The sequence below is a fragment of the Passer montanus genome, unplaced genomic scaffold, assembly GCF_014805655.1.
Source record: "Passer montanus isolate IOZ18808 unplaced genomic scaffold, ASM1480565v1 scaffold69, whole genome shotgun sequence".
Lineage (NCBI taxonomy): Eukaryota > Metazoa > Chordata > Aves > Passeriformes > Passeridae > Passer > Passer montanus.
This window is the reverse complement of record NW_024372036.1, coordinates 2,924,259-2,945,437: the sequence shown is the minus strand read 5'-3', so window position 1 is coordinate 2,945,437 and position 21,179 is coordinate 2,924,259. Positions and strand designations below refer to the sequence as shown.

The window sequence follows — 21,179 nt, the reverse complement described above, 5'->3', positions numbered from 1 at the left end:
GCGGGGGGGCCGCGCGGGCCCGAGCGGCGGAGGCGGCCCGGTGCCCCCTGAGGGGGCTGGCGGGGCCCGTGTGGGCTGAGGGGAGGCGGCGGGGCGGTGCAGAGGTTCGTGCCTTTCCGAGCTCCTCGTCAGCGTTCTGTGGTGCGGGAACATCGCTTTTGAACCTTCCGGCCTCGGCGGTTTTCTCCCCCAGTTAAAGTATAAACGGTTTGCTCCCCCAGTTAAACTATAGCATAGAGAATATATAGATATACACACACCGCATATATATATATATGTACACACATACACACACCCTGTATATATATATACACAATACACACATATATATGTATGTATATATATGTATATACACATATATATTCATATATATACAAATACATATATTTATATGTATATATGTGTGTGTATATATGTAAGTGCATACATATATATACATACATGTTATATATAACAGTGTATATGTCTACATAACTTACAGAAAGCATCTATTATTATACATAAATAGCATATCTTGTTATACATAAAATATATTAGCATATATTGTTATTCATAAAACCACATTATTGTGCATAAACTATATTGTTATACATAAAACATACATTATACATAGAACTATAAATGCCTAGAATGTATACAGTATTATTTTACATTTATACACACAGACATATATGCATAAGTAATAAAAGGTCTATTTTATGTCCATAAGGAAGGTGCATGTCAGTATCTTCAAGGTAGGTGCCAAGAGGATGGTGCCAGACCCTTTCCAGCTCCTGTTGCCCAGTGACAGGATGAGGAGCAGTGGCCATAAAATAAAACACAAGAAGTTCCACCTCAGCAGAAGGAATTTCTTTCCATGGAGGTGGCAGAGCTCTGGAACAGCTGGCCAGGGAGGGTGTGGAGTCTCCATCTCTGGTGACATTCCAGAGCCATCTGGACACTGTGTCACTGTTCCAGGTGACCTTGCCTGGCCAGGGGGTTGGACTGGGTGCTCTCCAGAGGTCCCTGGGTGCTCTGCAGAGGTCCTTTCCTACCCAGGTGATTCTGAGGTTCTGTGTGGTGTCTGAAGGGAGGTGTCAGGGATGGGCCAGGCTCTGCTCCACGGTGCCCAGCAATGGGACAAGAGGCAAGGGGCAGAAACTGATGCCCAGGAAGTTCCACCTGAGCGTGAGGAAAAACTTCTTTATTGTGCAGTGACCGAGCACTGGATCAGATTGTCCAGAGAGGCTGTGGAGTCTCCCTCTCGAGAGATATTCCAGAACCATCTGGCCACAATCCTGTGCTGTGTGCTCTGGGATGACCCTGCTGGAGCAGGAGGTGGGACCAGGTGACCCATGGTGGTCCCTTCCAGCCTGACCCATCCTGTGAGACTGTGACTGACAGATGTGCTGAGTCTGACAGAAATAAAATTTATGCAAAATGCAGGGTTACCTCCCCAGCAGATCAGGATTTCCTTTTTGACACGTGCACACAGTGCAATATTTTAAGCTTCTGCCACATCTGTAGCACTCTGGGAGCCCACTTGGGCAGAGGTGGTTCTCAAGATGGGGAGCAGTTGTGCACAGTAATTAAAATAAGAGAATCTTAGAGTTGCCACTCTCCATAGTTAAGCTCCTGGTTGTTGCAGTGCCAGTAATTTTAGGTTTGTTTTTCCCTTGCAGTGATGAGAGTCTCTTCGTGTACGATTGCAGCAGTGCAGAGAAGCAGCCCTTAGGAGAGAAAGGGTGAGGAAATCTGCTCTTTTCTGGAGGGTGCATCTCTGAGCTTGTGTGGCTGTGAAGGCACTAGAAGGCAGCCACAGGATAACTCCCTGAGCAGGTGAAGGGTTGGTTTTGCTAACCCTGATGGGTATATATGGATCTGGTTTTTGTTTCTGTTTCATCCAGAGTTTCATTCCGCTGTGAACCTTTTTATCAGATTGTCCAGAGAGGCTGTGGAGTCTCCCTCTCGAGAGATATTCCAGAACCATCTGGCCACAATCCTGTGCTGTGTGCTCTGGGATGACCCTGCTGGAGCAGGAGGTGGGACCAGGTGACCCATGGTGGTCCCTTCCAGCCTGACCCATCCTGTGAGACTGTGACTGACAGATGTGCTGAGTCTGACAGAAATAAAATTTATGCAAAATGCAGGGTTACCTCCCCAGCAGGTCAGGATTTCCTTTTTGACACGTGCACACAGTGCAATATTTTAAGCTTCTGCCACATCTGTAGCACTCTGGGAGCCCACTTGGGCAGAGGTGGTTCTCAAGATGGGGAGCAGTTGTGCACAGTAATTAAGAGAATCTTCCAAAAGAGTTGCCACTCTCCATAGTTAAGCTCCTGGTTGTTGCAGTGCCAGTAATTTTAGGTTTGTTTTTCCCTTGCAGTGATGAGAGTCTCTTCGTGTACGATTGCAGCAGTGCAGAGAAGCAGCCCTTAGGAGAGAAAGGGTGAGGAAATCTGCTCTTTTCTGGAGGGTGCATCTCTGAGCTTGTGTGGCTGTGAAGGCACTAGAAGGCAGCCACAGGATAACTCCCTGAGCAGGTGAAGGGTTGGTTTTGCTAACCCTGATGGGTATATATGGATCTGGTTTTTGTTTCTGTTTCATCCAGAGTTTCATTCCGCCGTGAACCTTTCTCTTTTTTTTTTCTAAAAAAACCAGCAGTGGCAAAATCAAAATCAATAGTTCTGTCTCTTGTCAGTCAAGACATTTGTGGAAGAGTCCTGGATTTTTTGTTAGACATCTAGGACCAAAAAAACTTACAAAGCACTTACATAAGCTGTCCTCCAGATCTGTTCTGTAAGAGTTCAAAACACACACAAAAAAAAGAGTATTTTTCATAGCTTAGATTCAGCTGCTGGACATTGCTTTACTTGTAGCCAAACAAGCAACATTTGACTGTTTTCCTCATAATTTATATCAAGATGTGCCAGCACAAACTTCTGTTTTCTAAACAGGCTTTGACCTGCCAGTTTCCTTTGTCTTGGCTCATTTCTTTGCATGAATGTCCATGCTGGCTCAACATTTTAAGGAGAAATAAAAGCATTTAAAGTTTTACTTTGTTCCTCACGCTCCTGGTGGTTTGGGAACAACCTCCTGAGGGAATTCAGTATCTGTCAGGCTGTGAACTGTTGGTGCCCTTCTCTCCATTAGGCAGGATGGAAAAGGGACAGATAGAGGAAGTGATGACATCCTGGCTGTTGCCTTCTCCCCATCAGGAGGTTATTTTGCCTTGACAGATGACAGCAAACGCCTGATTCTGTTCCGCACGACGCCTTCCTGGGAGTGTGTCAGTGTCAGGTAAGGACCTGGAGGTGCATGCTGCTGTGGAGTTATGACTGATGGATTTAGAGTTCCAAAATGGGAGTGTTTGGGATGCTGGTATTTGTTATTACTTAGCTTCTTTTTTTTTTTTTTTAATTCCCTCGCTCAAACAAATTAAATATTTTTGGGAATTCAGAGTATTTGTCAAGAATTGATGTGTGGTCTTCCCCTCACTGAGAATGGGAGTGCAGATGTTTAATTCCACTGTCTAAGGAAGGATCATTTCTTTCCTTACTCCAAACAATTTTTTTTTTATCTTTAAGAATTAAAATTCCACCCACTCTTGGTACACTGGGGTTGGACCTGTAAGACTGATGCCCAGCAGTTCAGTGAGTGCATTCTCTGTTCCCTCTGATTTTGAGGAGTTTTGGGGAGTTTGTGAGCCTTTGAAAAAGCTGTCATCTTTTCAAAAAGCACATCTTTAGAGATGCTGCAGCTGCTTTTCTTCACTACATTCCTCCTGAGGAAACAGCCTGTAGCTGTCCACCAGAGGTCCTCCAGTTCCAAGTTTTCTGCTGCTGCTTGTGACAATTCTCTGTAGAAAAACCAGGATTGTGAAGGGCTTCCTGAGAAAGTACCTGAGCATGTGACATCTCTGCTTCTGTTGGTCTCTGACAAGTGTGAGACCCTGGTTGCAAATAAGCTCAAGTCTCTGTAGCTTGGCTCTGTGTGTAGGATACAGGATGGGCCCTTGGGGTTAGACAGGGTTGTAGCGAGGAAATGGTCATGGCATGAAGCTGTGCCAGGGGACATTTAGGTTGGATATTAGGAAAAGGTTTTTCACCCAGAGTGGCTGAGCACTGGAACAGCTCCCCAGGGAAGTGGTCACAGCACTAAAGCTCACACAGTTCAAGAAGGGTTTGGACAACACTCAGGCATGTGGGGCATTGTTGGGGTGTCCTTTGCAGGGCCAGGAGTTGGACTCAGTGATCCTCATGTGTCCCTTCCAAGTCAAGATGTTCTGTGATAAAACCAGAAATGCCCAACTCTGTTCATTCTCTCTCCTGCCTTCCCTGCTGCCCTGCCTTGCCTGTAACATGCCACTGGATAATGGTTTGGTGGTTTAGTTTCTGCTGAAAGTTTAGGACCACAGCTGGAATTTTACCTCATATTGGGAAACTGGGAATACAGACAGAAGGCTTTCTGCATGAATAACAATGCCATAGTTTGAGCTGTGACTTGTGTTGGTGTTTTGTGGCAAGCTGTGTAAAAGTCTCACACCTGGAGGCCACTGCTGGCCTTTGTAGTCAGCTTGTGTCAGACAGAGGGGAACTTTTGAATCTTTGTGCTCGAGATCAGAGGTGGTAGAGTGAACTTGGAGCAAGACTTTCTGGTTGGCAAAGTAACCTTTTTTGGAACTGTGTTGCCTGTGATCCTGTTGTTGTGGTGTTCCTTTAAACAGCCACTAAAAAATCTGGGAATTTCTCTCTTCTTACCTGAAGCATAGTGTATTTTCCTCTTGCCTCCACACGGCCACTGAATTTCAGAGTAGGAGAATATAAATATCCATTTCTATGATCCTTGGTGCCCACAGTCCTGTGCTAACACACAGGATGTGTTTTCTGGCATCTGTGGTCCTTATTTTATCTGGGTAAATGTAAGAAAGCTTTTACCTGCTACACTGGCAGCTGGAACTATGAGATGGTGGCAGATGATGAGGGAAACTCAGGAGTTCAAGTTCAGAGCTTTGTCTGGACAAGGAACGTGGAGCCTGTGGCTCTGTGACTTGGGATATGAGGAGAAAAGAGTTCCAAGGCTCTCCATCAAGGGCTCCCTTTGCAGTACAGAGTGGTAGCTGGAGTAGTTCCTACACACTTTTTAAAAGTGTTGCTGCAAAGGACTCCTAATAGAACAAATCCTGCCTTGTCTTTTCTGTGTGTTTAACTCATGTTTTTATGATGTAGAGTGCAAGGAAGTCTAGCAGCCTTCATTAGAATCCTGGCATGCTGCCTGGGTGAGGTGCTCAGTTGAGAAAATAGCACAGCCAAATGCAGTCATGCAGCTTTTAATGGTCTCCTGTTCCTCTCCCCACCCCAGGTGTTTGCTATGACATAAGTCACTCTTTTACTAGACTCAAAAGTGCCATTTCAGCCCCTTGGTGTTACTCTCATGGCTGCCATTTCAGTAATGTTGCATCTGAGAACTTCTTGCCCAGCCTCTTGGTCTGTTTAACTTCAGACTTGCTGAAGCTGCCATCCAGAGCTGTTCAAGCTGTGCCATTTGTCTTTCAGGTTTGTGAACAGGAGATGCACATCCCTGGCTATCACAGCTGCAGAGGATAAGATTTTTGTTGCAGATAAGTCTGGTGATGTCTATTCTTACTCAATAACAGAACCTAAAGCAGATGGAAAGCTTGAGCTGGGTCATGTCTCCCTGCTATTGGATGTGGTAAGTGTGTGTATTTACAAACCTGCATTCCTGCTTGTGCTTGGGGCTCTGATTGTTGCTCTTGTCCCAGATTTGTGGTTTGCTTTTTATTTTTTTTAAATTATGTAAATGAAATGTAGTCCAGATTTTTTTACTGAGTTTGGGTTGGCAGAGTTTGGTAAGGAAAAAAGCTTATGAGTGTTGAAAAAAATCTTCATGCTACAGTCACAGAAGTCTTGGTGACAGACTATCTATGGGAGTTCATCCACTCTGCCATGTCAGCTGAGCTCTTTGATGTGATAAGTTTCTTTTTAAGATGGAGTCTTCCAGCTGTACTTACAGCTGTTGGGGCTCAGTGGCTTTCACTGGACCTGGAAGTCAGTGTTACTTGTCTTAGTGAGTGAGAACGTTACTGTCACAAAGATTTACGCTTCCATTGTTGGTGGAAAAAAGTGGCTTCATGTTTGTATCTGCCTTTTGGTGAGAGTTGATAATTTTTTTTCTTAACTAAGAAGAATTTCAGGCCTTGAACTGCTGGGCACTAAAGCTCTCCCTTTGCCAACAGGCCCTGAGTGCTGATGACCAGTATATCCTCACTGCAGACAGAGATGAGAAGATCAGAGTGAGCTTGACCAAGGCTCCCTACAGTATTGTGTCCTACTGCATGGGACACAGAGAGTGAGTGCCTTGTGTGCCAGAGCCCCTGTGTGCAGCCATTCCCTGCACAGCCACCTTCATCTACTCCCAGTGGGTGAAATCTTCTCCTCAAATCACATTAAACAGCAGCTTGGTCTGTGTAGAATCATGGAATGGCCTGGGTGGAAAGAGACCTTTAAAAGCCACCCAGTCCAGCCCCCTGCCATGAGCAGGGACATATTCAGCAAGATCAGGTTGCTCAGAGCCCTGTCCCAGCTGGCCTTGAGTGTTTCCAGGGATTGGGCTCTACCACCTCTCTGGACAATGTGTGTTTCACCAGCCTCATTGTAAAAACTTTCTTCCTTATACCTAGGCTGAGTCTACAGTGAGTTTAAACCTGTTATCCCTCCTCCTACTGCAACAGGTCTTTCTAAAAATGTCTGTCCCCATCTCTTTTATAAAGCCCCTTTAGGAACTGGAAGGATGCATTAAGGTCTGCCCAGAGCCTTCTCCTCTCCAGGCTGAACAACCCCCAGTTCTCTCAGCCTTTCCTCACAGCAGAGGTGCTCCTGCCCTCTGCTTGTTTTTGTGGCCTCCTCTGGACCTGCTCCAACAGTTCCATGTCCTCCTTGTAGCCAGGACTCCAGAGCTGGACACAACCTCCTCTGGGGCCTCAGCAGAGCAGAGGAGCAGAATCATCTCCCTCCACGTGCTGGTCACAAGAGGCTCCACAAATGCTTAGCTCAGGATGAAGCCTATCTTAGCCTATCTTAGTCTTAGGAACTGTCTTTCAAGGTTGAACATATGCTAATTAAATTAATACCATCTCAATACAGAACTCAGACTTGTTAGGTTCTGTGGTAATAGAAGAAAACCTGACTGTGTCACCAGGGTGGAGAGAGTCTGTAAGAGCTTGGAGTGCCAGGACAAGGGGGAATGGCTTTGAACTGACAGAGAGTAGGTTTAAATTTGATATTAGGAAAAAAATTCTTTACTCTGAGGGTGGTGAGGCACTGGCACAGTTTGCCCAGGGAGGTTGCGGATGCCTCACCCCTGGAAGTGTCCAAGGTGTTCATTAGTGGTTGCAGAGTGAAAAGCAGTGTAAATTAATTTAAATGTATTCCAAAATTCAGTATTTAAATTAGAAATTAATAAGGGTTACATAAATACAATAATGTCTCATTTCACACTCCTGGATTTTCTTCTTTCAGCGAGGCTCATGGTGATTCTTGCTGGAAATGTGTTGTGCCTGCTTTGTGCTGGAAGTTTGTATTACAGTGACCAAATCTCTCTTATTTTTTTCACTCCATGGCTTTAAAGCTATGCCTGTTTTCAAAGGCAAGGCTGTCCCATTCAGGTCATGTTGTGCTCAGCTCACTGTATTTGAGGTTGGTGAGCTCTGAGATAATAATGATCCCCAGAAGCTCAGGTCATCACTGCTCACCAAAAACAAAACAGGATCACCAACTTCTGGAAAACAGAACTTCTGGCTGAGTGTAGGCACTGGTAAACTGCCACATTAAAATTCTCTAAAGATTGCTTTTAAATCATCTCCCATCTGTGTCTGGAGAGATGTGGCACTCTGGAGGCTGAGCCATCACTGCTGTGTTTCAAATGATCTGTTGATTCATGTTTTTAATGTGCATCATGAACTGAGAAAGGGAGATGTGCTACCTGAGTAAATCTGTCTCCATTGGCATTTTTTGATCTAAATTACAATGTTCTCAGCTGGGAGGAAGTCAGTAGAATTCCCTGAATACAAATGGGGAAATGCAGTTCTTTATTAAATAAAAAGTCAGTAGTTTGTGTAGTGCATGTTTACTGGTGACATTTTCTTCTTCCTCCTAATTATCTTGATGTGGAAAATCTGTTTGTTTATTGTAAGGTTCTCTTTAAAACTGCTGTTTTCTCTTACTGTGTGTGTTAAAAAAACAGGGTGTCAAGCAAGAGAGTTCAACTTTTGACTGCTTTTCCTTTAGGTTTGTAAGCAAAATACTTGTAATACCCAACTGTCCTGACCTGCTGTTGTCAGCTTCTGGGGTATGTATTGCAATTTCTTCCCAAAAGTGTTGGTTTTTTTTATATGTTTGAGTTTTTCAATTTTTATTTATACTTGTGTTTTGGCCATATTCATTGGGATGATTGGAATAATCTCTCATGGTTTGCAGCATGGCCTCTCTCCTCCTCCTGCCCCCCTTTCCTTGGTTCTCTTCAGTGTTCAGCCATTCTGTTGCTGGATCACATAAGAACCTTTTACTGTGCTTATGGTAAAAGGCAGCTTTGGGATGGTGGAACTACCATTAACTCTTGCTCTGGAGCACAGACATTGTGTTCTTGGGTGAAAACTGTAGAAATTAATGTTCCTTCCCTTCATCCCCAGCCCTTTTCCTGAACTGATGGCATCCTGCTGCCATGCCACATCTGTACAGAGGTGGAGTTGGCCTAAAAGAAGGGAAACAATATTCTTTGTTCCCCAGACTGCCAAAACTGCACAGAAAACAAATAATGTTTCCTGTGAAGATGTGAAGATCACAGTAACTCCTGGCATTTGGTTTCAGCTGCTGTTCTTGCTTCCCTAAGGCTCTTGTCCCTCTTAATTATTGAAGCAGTTCCACTGCTAGTGCTGTACATGGCTGTATTTCACTCTTAGCAAATGCCCTTGCCTTTGTTGTTCCAGAGAGGTGTTTAGTCTCTCCTCAGGAGGTTGCTAAATCAAATGAGAATTTGGTTGATAACAAGAGCATGGGGCAGAGAAGGGCAGCCTGGAAGAATTGTCATTAAAATGCTGAGCACATGCATGACTGTGCTGTTTGAGACAGGCTTGAAATGCCCTCCTCCAGCTACCCAATTTCCACTTCAAAAGGAGAATTAAAATTAGCATGATTGAATAATTTAGAATGCAGGGGGAAATTTTGTTAATTAAAATGCTTTATCTGCAATTTGAGGTCTTAACTAAGTGACTATTTAGCAGCTTCTGTGGGGAACTCTTCAGGGAAACAGGAGTGGCCTCTCTTTGCCTGAGTGATGCTAGTAACAGACTTGTGTCCACTTCCATCTGTGCAGGACTCCACTCTGAGACTTTGGGAGTATAAAAGTGGAGAAGAAGTGCACTGCTGTCAGCTGAGTACCATCTGTGGGCCTCAGGCAACCAAACCAGACCAGGTATGTCCATGAGTGCCAGTGCTTTTCCATGCTCCTGATCCTTGGCACTGCCAAACGTGTTGGTTGCATTTTCTCTTCTGTCACTGGGTTTAGAGCTTAAAAAACTGTTACAGTAGTCTGGGATTTTGGGATGATGCTCCCTGAAATCCATTCCTGTGTTTTGTGTGAATTTCTAAACTGCCAAGCAGTGATCAAAAGAAGCTGCTTCTCATTCTTCCCAAATTTAAGTTCTGCACAGTGGACAAAGCCTTCACTTGATTTTTTTTTTCCACAGCCATAGGTGTTGTAGTCTCCTAGGCAGAAAACATCCTGTGACACTGGGAAGATCTAAACATTCACACATTTTTTTAAATGCTTAGAATTTCACGTGTTAAAGTTGCAATTTTCCTGAGCAAAAAGAAGCTTTGTAATATTTTTAACCAGTGACCTGCAGTAGTGCCATGTGGAGTCAAAACGCTGGGCTTGTTATTTTAGGTTCTCTTGCAGCTGGACAATGTCCAGAATTTAAAAGTGTGAGTCCTACACAAAAACTGAGCCCCCCAGGAGCTCTCCTGAGCTTCCAGCCTGTACACCAGCAGTCTCATAGAAGTTTGGGGTGCTGCTGTGATTTGAGATGTTCACCTGATGTGAGCAGTTGGTTCTGGTAGTACTTCAAATGTAGTTTTGGTTTTTTTTTCTTGTCATCCCCCAGGAGCTCTCCTGAGCTTCCAGCCTGTACACCAGCAGTCTCATAGAAGTTTGGGGTGCTGCTGTGATTTGAGATGTTCACCTGATGTGAGCAGTTGTTCTGGTAGTGCTTCAAATGTAGTTTTGTTTTTTTTTTCTTGTCACTTAATGTGCCATAAGACCAATTAGCAGTGAAATAGCATTTTCCTTGTCTCTGCTGCATGCATGGAATTAAACCACCTACTCATCTGCTGGGTTATTTGAGTTCAGCTCACCACCCATCCTGCTGTGTGTGATTTTTCATGTGAATCTCTAAAAACACTTCTTTCCCCGCAGACCACAGCTGCCTCCCAGTTGTCAGGTGACTGGGAAGCCATGCAGGGCTCTTGAGGCAAATCCACTGTGGAATCCATATCCAGACAGAAACTGAATTAAAAATTCTGCCTTCCCCACTCTGTGTTGTGGTTTTGGTGGTGGCAGTGTGTTGTGCTTCACCTCCCAGCAGCTGGGGAGCCACTTCCATCACAGCTGTCCCATTTACATACTGGAAATCTTGGGTTTGGCCAAGGGTTGGGCCCTTGGGTTCCTGTTAGCAGGAATTCAGGTGATATCCATATGGACAATTGAACCTGCTCCTTGGACTTGGGAGTCTTCTTGAGAACACACCTGAGCCACACACCTTTCACACACATTCACAAGGTCTCTGCCTCATTTCAGCTCAATGGCAGTGCTTGAAATCTTTGAAAAAGCTGTTCTTGGGGTTTGACAAGTGAAAAATGTACAAGATAGGGTGACAATCCCATCTAGCTGGTATCCACTGATACTCTGGGTGCAGCAGGATTTGAGCATTTGTATTAGAGGAAATATTTGGTTTATTTTAAAACAGTTTCCTTTCTAGATTTGTAGGATCACTGAGGACAAGTAAGCAACTAACTGAAGTGGGGAATTCTGTGATTGATATTAAAAATGCAGTTTCTTTAGACTGGCTTAGCATTATTAAGATGGCTTGTGAGTAAATTAGCAGTGCTTGATCTGACACTGAACCCTAATTCCACTGATTCCAAACAAGTTAATAAAAAATAATACTGAACTATATAATAAACCTTGAATGTAGCATTGGATAAAGAAATGTCAAAAAACTTGTTGCTGCAGGTAGAAACTGATCTAAGAAACCCCCTCCAACTCTCTTAGAATGTTTTTAAATGTAATTTAGTAATGCTTGCCTTGTCTCCTAATAAAATCCCTTCCATGAGATATTTTTCATGCTGATACAGCCTCAGGAGAAATTGGAGGTGCCCTTTGCTTGAGGAGTCTCCATTTACCTTCTTAACCCAGTGTGAGTAAGCCAAGACAGAAAGGGAAAGCCCATAAACTGTGGGTTAATAAATAGAACACAGTAATTAAGTAATAAATATTATTCCTGCAGTGCTTTGCAGTTTTTCCATCCAGTGCCACGTGTGGTGGTGCTGTTGGGAGCCACATGGTGGCCTGTGACTTGTCTCTGTGAAATCCTGGGCACTGCTCACTCTCACAGGTGTTCTGCTGGCATCAAAGTGCCAGAAATGCCAGAGGTGACATCTGGTGACAGTGTTTAGTCATGCTGTGCATCCAGGTATGTCACAGATCATCTCCACAGCCTGGAGTGACATTCATGGTCTGAATTTAAGGACACAATGTCTTGAGCCAGCTCTTTGCAGCTTGTAACAAGCACACATCTGCAAAGGACTGCAGCCAGGGATCAGATAGGGATATAAGTGCTTTTTCTGTTGTTTTTTTTTTTTAATTATTTTTATTGTTACATTTAATTTTTACCATTGATAGCCAGTGTGAAGGCACTGGAGCTTTAAACACAGCTTGAAGCTCAATGAGGATGGAATCATCAGTAATGGTGGGTCATGTGAGCACAAAAATGTGGGCTTATTTTGCTTGGCACATGATGAATATGTGTCTGTTTGGGGAATGTAGGAGTGTTTTGAGCAGTGTAGCATTGGTTTCAGCTGATGGCTTACAGATCCTCAGTTCATTTTCCCACTAGAATGGGAGTAATTCTCTTAATTCCATAGTGCTATATAAATATTTTCCTGCTTCAGAGCTTTCACCTCATCTGATCCTCTTGACAGCAGAAGCTTGTTTAAAGTCCAGAACATGAATTGCACAATTCTACCCCAATGCACCAGTGCACTGATTTTTTATAGGGTCACCTCTTCTAACAGATGACATCAAAAGTTAATTTTAAGGTGTTGGCAGGCTGATAACAGTGTCATATAAATACTGACTTGAGTTCAGAGAGTATTAAGTGAACATCTGTTTGTCACAGAATGTTCTTGTAGCCCTTCCTTAACTGATTTCATAGCCCTGTCCTTGACCATGATACTGCTGTGGGTCTTGCATTCATTTTGCTGATTTTTTTAACTTACCCACACATGGAAAGAACTTGGAAAGAAGATGCAATTTCTTGTCTCTTTCCAGCTGTGAATAAAACCTGGTTTAAATCACAACAGCCTCCTCCTCCTTCCTCCAGTGGGGTTGGGAGAGAGCTGCTGCCTAATTGAAGTTCACAGGGCCCTTTGTCTCTCTAACAAAGCTCTTGGCTGTGTAGGTGGGCACTTCCCTGCATGTTTGTCAGGCAACAGGCAGGGAGGCAGAGCTTTGTTATTAGAAATAAATAGCACAGGTTTCAGCTTTTATATACATATATATCTATTTTGGCTTGTTCCCTTAAGTGTCTGAAGAACCCACTCATGGCTTACAGTAAATAGGAGCTGCCAGTTCTACTCCAAAGCTGTGGTGTGAGTGGCTCCATCCTGCAGAAGCAGCATTTAGCCACATTAGCTCCAGAGAACCTTTCTGGTTCAGCCCACTCCTCCTACCTGGTACTTGGAACCATCTTTTGTGTCTGTGTGAAACAGGGGTCCTGGGTCCCAGTGCTGAATATGGAATAACAACTTCATATTTCTGCAGAGTAGCAGGAGATCAATCCCATCTGTTCCCAGGAGCTCTGAACCATACCAGTCCTTTTGATGATGTTTTTTTATTAAGTGCTCCTCTTCTGTCTAAACAGGTGGTTGAGATGGGTGAAAAGTGTCTGCATGCTGCTCTTGCTTCCCCCTGTGAAATTGTAGCACACAATTTTTCTCATGTGCTGGAGGAAAAAAAAATGTTTTCAGCTCTGTTATACCATGAATTAATTTTCTTTCCCACAGTTGGTTTATCTGTTAGTGGTTGCATCATGTGCTGTTGACAAAATGGTTAGCTTCTGGTGTTAAACTTGCTGACTTGAATTTTTGGAAGCTGTACAGCTTGTTTTGCTTTCCTACATGGATTGCAAAACTGTGAAACAAACACCATGACAATGCCTATACATCAGCTGGTAGCTGCAAGGGTAAAATCCTGTGGAAACTCCCAAATTTACCCTAAGTTACTGAACCAGAGGTTCTGTCCAGTCACCAGTGTCATGTTAGGGAAGAAGGTGGAAGTTAAAAAAATGAGTACTAGAGGATACATCAGAATTCTGCCAGCAGAGTGTCAAAAAGATGTATTTTGCCTGCCCTAAAGGAAATAACTGCTTCTCTACTTGGAAGGTTTTAGTCATCAGCAGTGTTGGTGTTGTCACTGCTTATAAAATACCCTTGAGAACCAGCCTTTTGCTGTTGCAGTTTTGCTGTTCACATTATATAATAGATACTTTTGAAAAAGCACCCCAGGACATCATTTTGCAGTTTCCTTACTCCTCCCAAGTTCTTCCCACTCCAGAAGCCTCAAATCAGTTGTTTTATATTTCAAGTAGAATGGTTTTTGAAGCAAAGATGCTGCTTCTCTCCCAGATAAAACCGTGTAACTTCTAAATTAAGAAAGTGATGTGGGGGTTTTTTTTTGTTTTGTGTTTGTTTTGTTGGGGATTTTTTAAATGAGGAAAATGGCCTCAGGCAGGCCTTCCTTGTTGTTCAGAACACATTTTCAGTGGAGCAGGATGGCTTCACCCAAATTCAGGTTGGAACAGAGGCAGCACAGCAGGGATATTAGAGATATTAGCTATGCATCACTATCTTTGTTTTTTAACAAACAGAACAGCAGCTAATAGCTTGTGTTTGTAATGTCTGAGCTGCTGGAGTGATATTCTGCCTGAGCAGGCTTAATGTCAATGTTTTTACCATTAGCATTGCAGGAGAGAATGTTTGAAGGTGGTGTATTTTCCTTCATCTCTTGGTTTGTTTGCTAAGAGTAGTTCACTCAAACCTTTACATTTGAACTCTGGACAGTGTGGAAGGGAGAAGCGTGGAAAACTTTATAAAACAGCAAACACTGGTACAAAAATAACCTTGACTACTGTTAGAAGGTAATTGTGTTGCTTAACTTGCTGTAAATTAAGACATCTGCCAAATTTTAAAGGCTCATAATGAAATGGAATGTGAATTTCTTGCCCATAAATGGCCTTAACTTACAAGAAATTTTTTTTTCTATTCCTAATAGAAATACACCGTGTCAAGAATAACCTACTGCTGTCAAGGTGGTTATGTTGCCATTCTGTGTGACAGGTAAGAATAGATGGAATAATGCCTAAAATCATCACAGCTACTGCAAAGGCACGAGCAGCATTCCCTGCTGGCTGTCCTGGCTTTCCCTGGACCTGGAGTTCTTGGTTCTGTGGATCTCCAGATGTCCAGGAATGCCTGTGGCCTCCCAGGGAGCCTTTGTGTCCTGGACTTGCTCTGAGTGCAGTGGGGAGTGCAAGGGTTACCTGGCTCAGTGTCATGGTTTGACCCTAGCACAATGCCAAGGCCTCCATGACGAGTATATTTCCAAAAGGGTTGCTGTGAGATGTGACCCAGGAACAGAACAAAGCAGGCTTCCATTTGGGGATGGAGGGAAAAACACAACTCAGTTAATTTTTGTGATTCAAACATGATTCAAACAAATGATTCAGAGTTTGTGATGCCTTTCCCTCAGTGGAGGAAACACGAGGATGGGATGTACAAGAGCTGGGGGATGTTTTATTTTGGCTGGTGCTCAGCTGTATATTTACCTTCAAGTGCAGCCCTGTAGGCCAGTGTGTCACAGTGCAACACTCCTCATAAAAGTCCTTAGTAATCCTTATGAAATTCCATTTATTACCCTTTCTTTTAAAGAGGAGGCAGCACTGGCTGCTTTTTCTCTCACATAACACTTGAAAAGCTGTTTAACACTTTGGGTATTTACAGCTTCTGACTCAGATCATGTAAGCAAACAGCATTTGAAGTGCTCATTCTAGCCACTTGGCTTTGGCTCTGTTTGGAATTAGAGTGGGTGTCTGTAGCTTGCTGTACAAGTGATGGCTGTAGGTGGATTTGGTAATAATGGTAATTAAGTTTTTCCTCTCAAAAGTATTCCCACAGTCTACATCTTTCAGCTTGATGCCACTGCCCAGCAGCTGCTTTACAAACAGCAAATCTCTCTGAAACACAAAGGCTGGGACATTGCATTTGAGGAAATGGGAGACCTGTGGATTTTGCAGGAAGACAAGGAAGCTCCTCTTCTTTCCTACAGAGCATGTGATGGACAGTGGAAGGTACTTTTTTAATGCTGAAAATCCTGAGTGTTTAGTGATGTCTTGAGGCCACAACAGAAGTGGAGTTTGGTGTTCCATGAAAGCTAAAAAGGCACCTTTCTCTGTGTCTTGAGATGGAGTAAAAGCCATACACATCTCATTCTTCTTCTCACCTGTGTGAGGCAAAGGTATCAAGAGCTTGTTGTGAACACCAGTGTGTCTGGTCTCAGCTAAAGCTGCCATCTGGCACAGCAGGATCAGAGTGCTTGTCAGCACTCACTGCTTCAAACCATTACCTGAGCTTTCTGTGGGCTACACTTGATGATTAAAAAAAACCCACAAACCAACAAAATCCCTTTGGATTTGCTTAGGAATTCTTCCCACACCGCTTTCCTTGTGCCTGCCTCTGAGGGATCCTTTGCAGGACAAGGCATCCTGGGAGCAGTAAGGGAATTACTTCTATTTTCAGTGAGAACAGGGAATCAGATTTGGGGTATGTGCTATCAAGTTCTCTTTTATTGCCTATTAAAAAACTGGAAACTCATTTGTTATCCTTGTAAGTCCCCAGTTAATTATGGTCTGGTTGTGAAGAGGTTTTAATGAAACTTCTGAGTGTGTTCTTTGACCCTAATGTGTTCCCTGGGATATTTCTTTTCCTCACAGATTAGTAAGTGGGAATCAATTTCTTTGTTCAAATGGCAAAGCTTCCCTAGCAGAACTTGAGCTCTCAGGCCAGGTTTCAACAACAGTCCTAGAAAAAGGAGCCTGGAAGAGATCATGGAGGTTTTACACTTGCTCTGGTTCACTACACACTGCTGAGAGCTGTTGCATTTTCAGCATGCTGTGGAACACAAAATTGTCCATTAATCCCAAAATAACATGCAGCCTTCCTTCTCTTCCCAGGCTGTAGCTGATGACAAGGGATTACAGAAGATGTCAAAATACATTCAAGACAACTGGACAGTGTTTGAAGGTGAGAAATTTGGCCTAAAGGTTTAGGGAATGCAGTTTTTACAGCTGAAGCATAAGATTTAGGACAAGATTGGAGTTCAGGCCAGTTCAGCTGGCTCTTGAAGTCACTCAAGTCTTTTCTCAGTTTCATCACTCTGTCTGGTGTGGAAGTCAGTGCAGATAATGAAGTGTGTTGAGGGCTCTGTTATCACAGAACCATGGAGGTATTTAGAGGTGAATTGCAGCCTTATAACTTTTCCATAGACATCTTATCACAGGGATGCATCCAGACAGCCTCTGGCAGAGCTGCTGTCTTACTGCTGTGGTAGCAAACACTGGTGGTTGTTGTCTTGTCTCCTGCCTGGGTGTGAGACTTTATCACAGGTACATGGAGACAGTCAGGAATGGAACAGCTCTGCTGTAAACATGGGCTGTTGGGTCCACCTTGGCAGGACAGAAGTCTGATGTGACTGGAAGGTGTGACCCTGGATGGGACAGGACATGACATTGCTTAGTGTCTGGCTGACTCATTTTGGTTTTGCTTCCTGCCCTACTCTGTCAGAAAAATAATGCCTGGTTTCCTCATTCAGAAGCACTCTGTGTTTCCAGGATTTTTTCTATTATAAAAAACACCCAGCTGAAACTTTAGCAGTGGCTGTGGCATATGCTGAAATCTCAATTATGTATTGAAACTTAATTCACAGAAATTTCTATCCTGCACTTTGTTGGGAGACTGGAATCTCCCTTAAAAAACATGGTACAGTTCCCATCACTCTTATGGTCTGTTCATGGTGGCCATATATAAAGATGGAAGAGCTGCAGAAATGTTCAGTCTGGTGTAAAGTCTCCTTAATATCTGGTACTGGATGGTTTAGCATGTAGCTGTCATTAAGTTGGTTATTAAATTGTAATTAAGGTTGTGCAGTCTTTGTAAGTCAGATGCTCCTTTGGAAGGGAGATGTTTGCATGGAGATATTGCAGACTTGATAGTTACAGCCAGGCAGATAATTAGGAGGATGAGGTCTGAGGGGAAGTGAGCACAGAGAAGTAGAGAGAGCAGGCAGGGGGAGAGGTTCTGGGCATAATTAGCACGTGGAAACTCAGTCACCAGCTCATCTGCAGCTGGGAGGGGAGCACGGCTCACATGACAGGGTTCATTATTGTTAATTAGTGAGGGGAGGCTCACTTGATGAGCACTTATTCCAGTGCATAATTAGTGCTTTAAAGGAGTTACATCTTCTGAAACAAGTGATCATTACATTGTTTATATTCAGTCCCAATCCCTGCATATTGTCCTTTTATAAACTTTTCTCACCTGTCTGAGGTGTCTGTAGGATTTAGGATGGTCAATCTGGAAGTATCACAGGATCCTAGGATGGTTTGGGTTAAAAAGAACCTTAAAGACAGCCCAATTCAATTCCCTGCTGTGGGCAGGGACACCTTCCACTAGTCCAGGCTGGTCAGAGCCTCATCCAGCCTGGCCTTCAACACTGCCAGGGATGGGGCATCCACAGCTTCTCTGGGCAGCCTGTTCAAAGTGCCTCACCACCCTCACAGGGGAGAATTTCTTCCTAATGTTGACTCTAAACCCATTCTCAGTTTGAAGCCATTCCCCCTTGTACACAATAAACACTTTGGAATTGTGATGTAACTGATCCCAGGAAAGGATTTAGTGCAGACTGATCAAGTGGAGGGCAGCATGGCTGTTCAAACTGGCAGCATGCAATTTCTTCCAGGGCCAAAGGCCAGTAAAGCCTGTATGAGTGCAACACCCCTAAAAGTGAAAGCTTGAGCTTTGCTGAGTGCCACAAAGGGAAACTTGCTTTGTTTGTCTGCCAAGAAACAGGGGATGCTGTATGTGGGTTTCTGTGGAGCAGCACACTTAGCTTCAGGACCAGACCTTAGCAGGTACTGGATTTCTCTTTATTTGTCCTTTAAAGATTTTGGTAAGTGGGAAAAGATGAGAACTGGAGATAACTGGCTTTGTCAAGTGCCATTCCAACATTTTTTTAGAAATATGGACCGAGCCAGCTGGTCTCATTCTGTGTTCTCTACAGAAACAATCTGATGAGGGATTTTTGGATAGCAGTTACTTCCCTGCTAAACTCATCTAAACCTACAGTCTTGGGGATGCTGTGAGGAATAATACCCTGAATTCACAGAAGGTGTAACATTGGAACAAATGCTTGGGAATCTGTGTGCTATAGAACATGACTATTTGAAGTCTGCTCCTTTGTCCTTCTTTGAAGTTAATACTCCAGGAGAAAATCCAGCTAAGCACAGTTAGGTGGCAACTCCCTTTGTAGTGCTTGGGTCTCAGGGAACAACTTCAGTAGTTGAAAAACAGAAGCCCTGAAGTTTGCAAGTGTGTGAGGAGAGCTGTGGCCTCTCTTTGCTTCACTGTGAGCTGCTTGACTCTGTATGAATTTTTTAGCCTAAAAGTGGAGGCTGTGCCTGGCTGGTGAATGCTGAACAGGTGCTTGCCAACACAAATCAGGCTTACACAGTGTAAATGTTGATATTAAATCACAGAGTGGTTTGGGTTGGAAGGGACATTAAAGATGATCTCATTCCATTCCCCTGCCATGGGCAGGGATACCTTCCACTTTCCCAGGTTGCTCCAAGCTCTGTCCAGCCTGGCCTTGGATGCTTCCATGGATCCAGTGACAACCACAGCTGCTCTGGGCACCCTGTGGCAGGGCCTGCCCACCCTCACAGTCAAGAATTTCTTCCCAATATTTAATCTAAATCTGCCCAACTTCAGTTTAAGGCCATTCCTCCTTGTCCTGTCTCTACATGCCTTTGTGAAAATCCTTCTCCAGCTCTCCTGAAGCCCCTTGAGGCGTTGGAAGGCTGGTACAGTGGATAGGACCACAGTAAATGAATTGGAATGCCACTATCTAAAATTACAGTCCAGGAAGTCATCGATGAGACTGCTGAGGGAATTAACACCTGTGTTCTTGCTTTGCCCAACTCCAGGTTTTGTTGGTGCAGGGAGCTGCTACAGCCACCTGTACAAGGCCTCCTTTGACAACGTGGATGAGTACCTGCAGAGGAAGGAGGAAAGGTTACAGCAGAAGAAGAAAAAGCAGGGTCTGCAGCATGGTTCCAGTGGACAGGCCAAAAAAAAGATGAAGACTGAAGAGCCATCACTATGACTGCTGTGAGCTTGTGACCTTTGCCTTAGGAAAGGAAGTGGTCCAACTGTGGACTGTTTTTATATGAAAAGTGAATTATGCAAAAGGACTGGTTTAAAATTTTATTCAGGTTTTCAGGCAGGCTGATATGACAATATCCTGTTTGCAGCAAGTAATGCATTTACAACATAGCTAAACTTTCCAGCAGAATACAGTGTTAGTGGCTCAGTCCTGTGAATCTCTGAGACATGTTTTAGGAATATTGGAGATGGTCTTTTCCTTGAAACAGGATGTTCTTTTTGCCTACTGTGTTCAGGCTTTCTTTTTCAGGTGAAAACATGCTGATTAAAGTGGATGCAATTTTGTTTTTATTACTTTTGGTTTGGGTTGTTTTGGGGTTTTTTTAAAAACTTTTTTTAAAAAGTCTGTTAGTTAATGAACTAATTTAGTGTACCTGAGTATGGGAAAAGGAGTATAGAAAAAATTCTTGCTGGGTATGAGAGGTTTTAGCTGAGACTTTGCCTTCTCTGTTTTTATCCTTTACCTTTGGTTCATATGGTTGGGATTTTGCAGAGCTTCTAATCCATTACTTCCTACTTGTGGAATATCTTGTAGGAAGAAGTGCAAAAGTTAATTTTGTATGCTGCAAAGTAAAATGTGTCAGTCAACATTGTGTTATTGGAAGCTCCTTCCATTGCAGTATGATCCTGCTGGTGTCTGTGAAAATCATTCCAGAGGCCTGGGAGCAAAATTTGGAGTGCATCCTGCTTTTTTCATCGAGAACTTTTCCATTTTAATTATCCAAGAGCTACATCTTCTTGAGAAGTTATCAGTGAGAGCCTTATGGGGCCACTTGTTGCTTCATCAGGGGTGCAGAAGATGTGTTCATCTGCCAAATGGTATCATGTTCATGTGGAATATAATGTCCTTCACAAAGCCAGGTGTGGAAATCTGTACAGTCCATTAAAAGTACTCAGAATTAACCTGTGCACTGAGTGGTTCTCTCTGGAGTGTCTGGACATGCAGAATTTGTGCATTCAAATGCAGATGTTGGTTTGCTGACAGCTTCTCCCTTTCTCCCATGGAAGATTCTGAATGTCAGTAATAGACCTCAGCAACAGAGAGGCAGATTTCTTGGTAGTTCACCTAAATGCCATGCTGGGATGAAAAACCTGTAATTTCAGTCTTCTGAAGGAAGGTGTGGGGTGAAAATCTTTTGAGCTGTACCTGGAACAGCCAGTGCAGTGGTACAGCACTGGGATGAGGATTTTTTTGGGTCTCAGGAAAGGGTGAGGAGCTGCCATCTGAAGTGCTTTGATATTGGGCAGCAGTGGTGGCTTGGCTTTTAAAACTTGGTGGTTCTTGTGTTCATGTAATTGAGGAGAGGCTCTAGGGAAAGCAGTTGGGGAAGCACTTTAGGCAGCTCAGCCTCA

At 43.6% G+C, this 21,179-nt stretch overlaps 1 protein-coding gene across 1 annotated transcript; it reads left to right on the top strand.

Annotated features, from left to right (window-relative positions):
- The first annotated feature begins 717 nt into the window (after positions 1-717).
- WDR4 (WD repeat domain 4) lies at positions 718-20,732 on the top strand. Its single transcript, XM_039729326.1, has 11 exons — positions 718-734; positions 1,662-1,724; positions 3,133-3,279; positions 5,535-5,691; positions 6,236-6,348; positions 8,286-8,346; positions 9,370-9,468; positions 14,605-14,669; positions 15,496-15,679; positions 16,562-16,631; positions 19,589-20,732. The coding sequence occupies exons 1-11, from the start codon at positions 718-720 to the stop codon at positions 19,765-19,767; spliced, it is 1,155 nt and encodes a 384-aa protein (XP_039585260.1). The 3' UTR covers positions 19,768-20,732.
- The last annotated feature ends 447 nt before the right edge of the window (positions 20,733-21,179 follow it).